Consider the following 819-nt stretch of genomic DNA (forward strand, 5'->3'; position numbering starts at 1 on the left):
GTCAAGCAATGCTAGGGGGACAAACACAGACACACAAACACACACATACACATATATATACATATATACGATGGGCTTCTTTCAGTTTCCGTCTACCAAATCCACTCACAAGGCTTTGGTCGGCCCGAGGCTATAGTTGAAGACACTTGCCCAAGATGCCACGCAGTGGGACTGAACCCGGAACCATGTGGTTGGTAAGCAAGCTACTTACCACACAGCCACCACTCATTCTTAATATTCCTTTTTTTTTTTTCTTTTCAGGTCAATAAAGCAAATGACAATGGTGGAACACCTTTATATCTGGCCTGTGGGAAGCGACACACAGACATCGTTCACCATCTCCTGCAATGTAACCCTGATGTTAATATAGGGGACATCACTGGGTTCACTCCTCTACATGTGGTTTGTAATGAAGGAGATGCACACATTGTTCAACTGTTACTGCAGTTGCCTAACACAGATGTCAGTATGGCGGATAAAGATGGTAACTCACCTCTTCACTATGCCTCTTACCATGGACACACAGACATTGTCCTGCTATTACTGCAGCAGCCTGGCATTAATCCAAATATGGCGAACAATGCTGATGACACACCTCTACATCTGGCAGTTCTAAAGTAAGTCAACACTGGATTTGGATTATCCAAATCTGCTTCTTTTTTGTTTTTAATGAGTCATTCATGCTACAATCCCACCATGGGGTCATCATCTGGATTATCCAAATCTGCTTCTTTTTTGTTTTTAATGAGTCATTCATGCTACAATCCCACCATGGGGTCATCATCTGGATTATCCAAATCTGCTTCTTTTTTGTTTTTA

At 42.2% G+C, this 819-nt stretch overlaps 1 protein-coding gene across 4 annotated transcripts in view; it reads left to right on the top strand.

The window, feature by feature from the left end:
* The window catches only part of LOC106883927 (E3 ubiquitin-protein ligase MIB2), a 19187-nt gene that overhangs the window by 13981 nt on the left and 4387 nt on the right, over positions 1-819 (top strand). For all 4 annotated transcript variants that reach the window (XM_014935070.2, XM_052978151.1, XM_052978153.1 and 1 more), the window contains one exon: positions 262-617. In XM_014935070.2, the coding sequence (XP_014790556.1) occupies positions 262-617 (356 nt within the window). The remainder of the gene's footprint in view (positions 1-261; positions 618-819) is intronic.

The sequence above is a fragment of the Octopus bimaculoides genome, chromosome 30 (genome assembly GCF_001194135.2).
Source record: "Octopus bimaculoides isolate UCB-OBI-ISO-001 chromosome 30, ASM119413v2, whole genome shotgun sequence".
Lineage (NCBI taxonomy): Eukaryota > Metazoa > Mollusca > Cephalopoda > Octopoda > Octopodidae > Octopus > Octopus bimaculoides.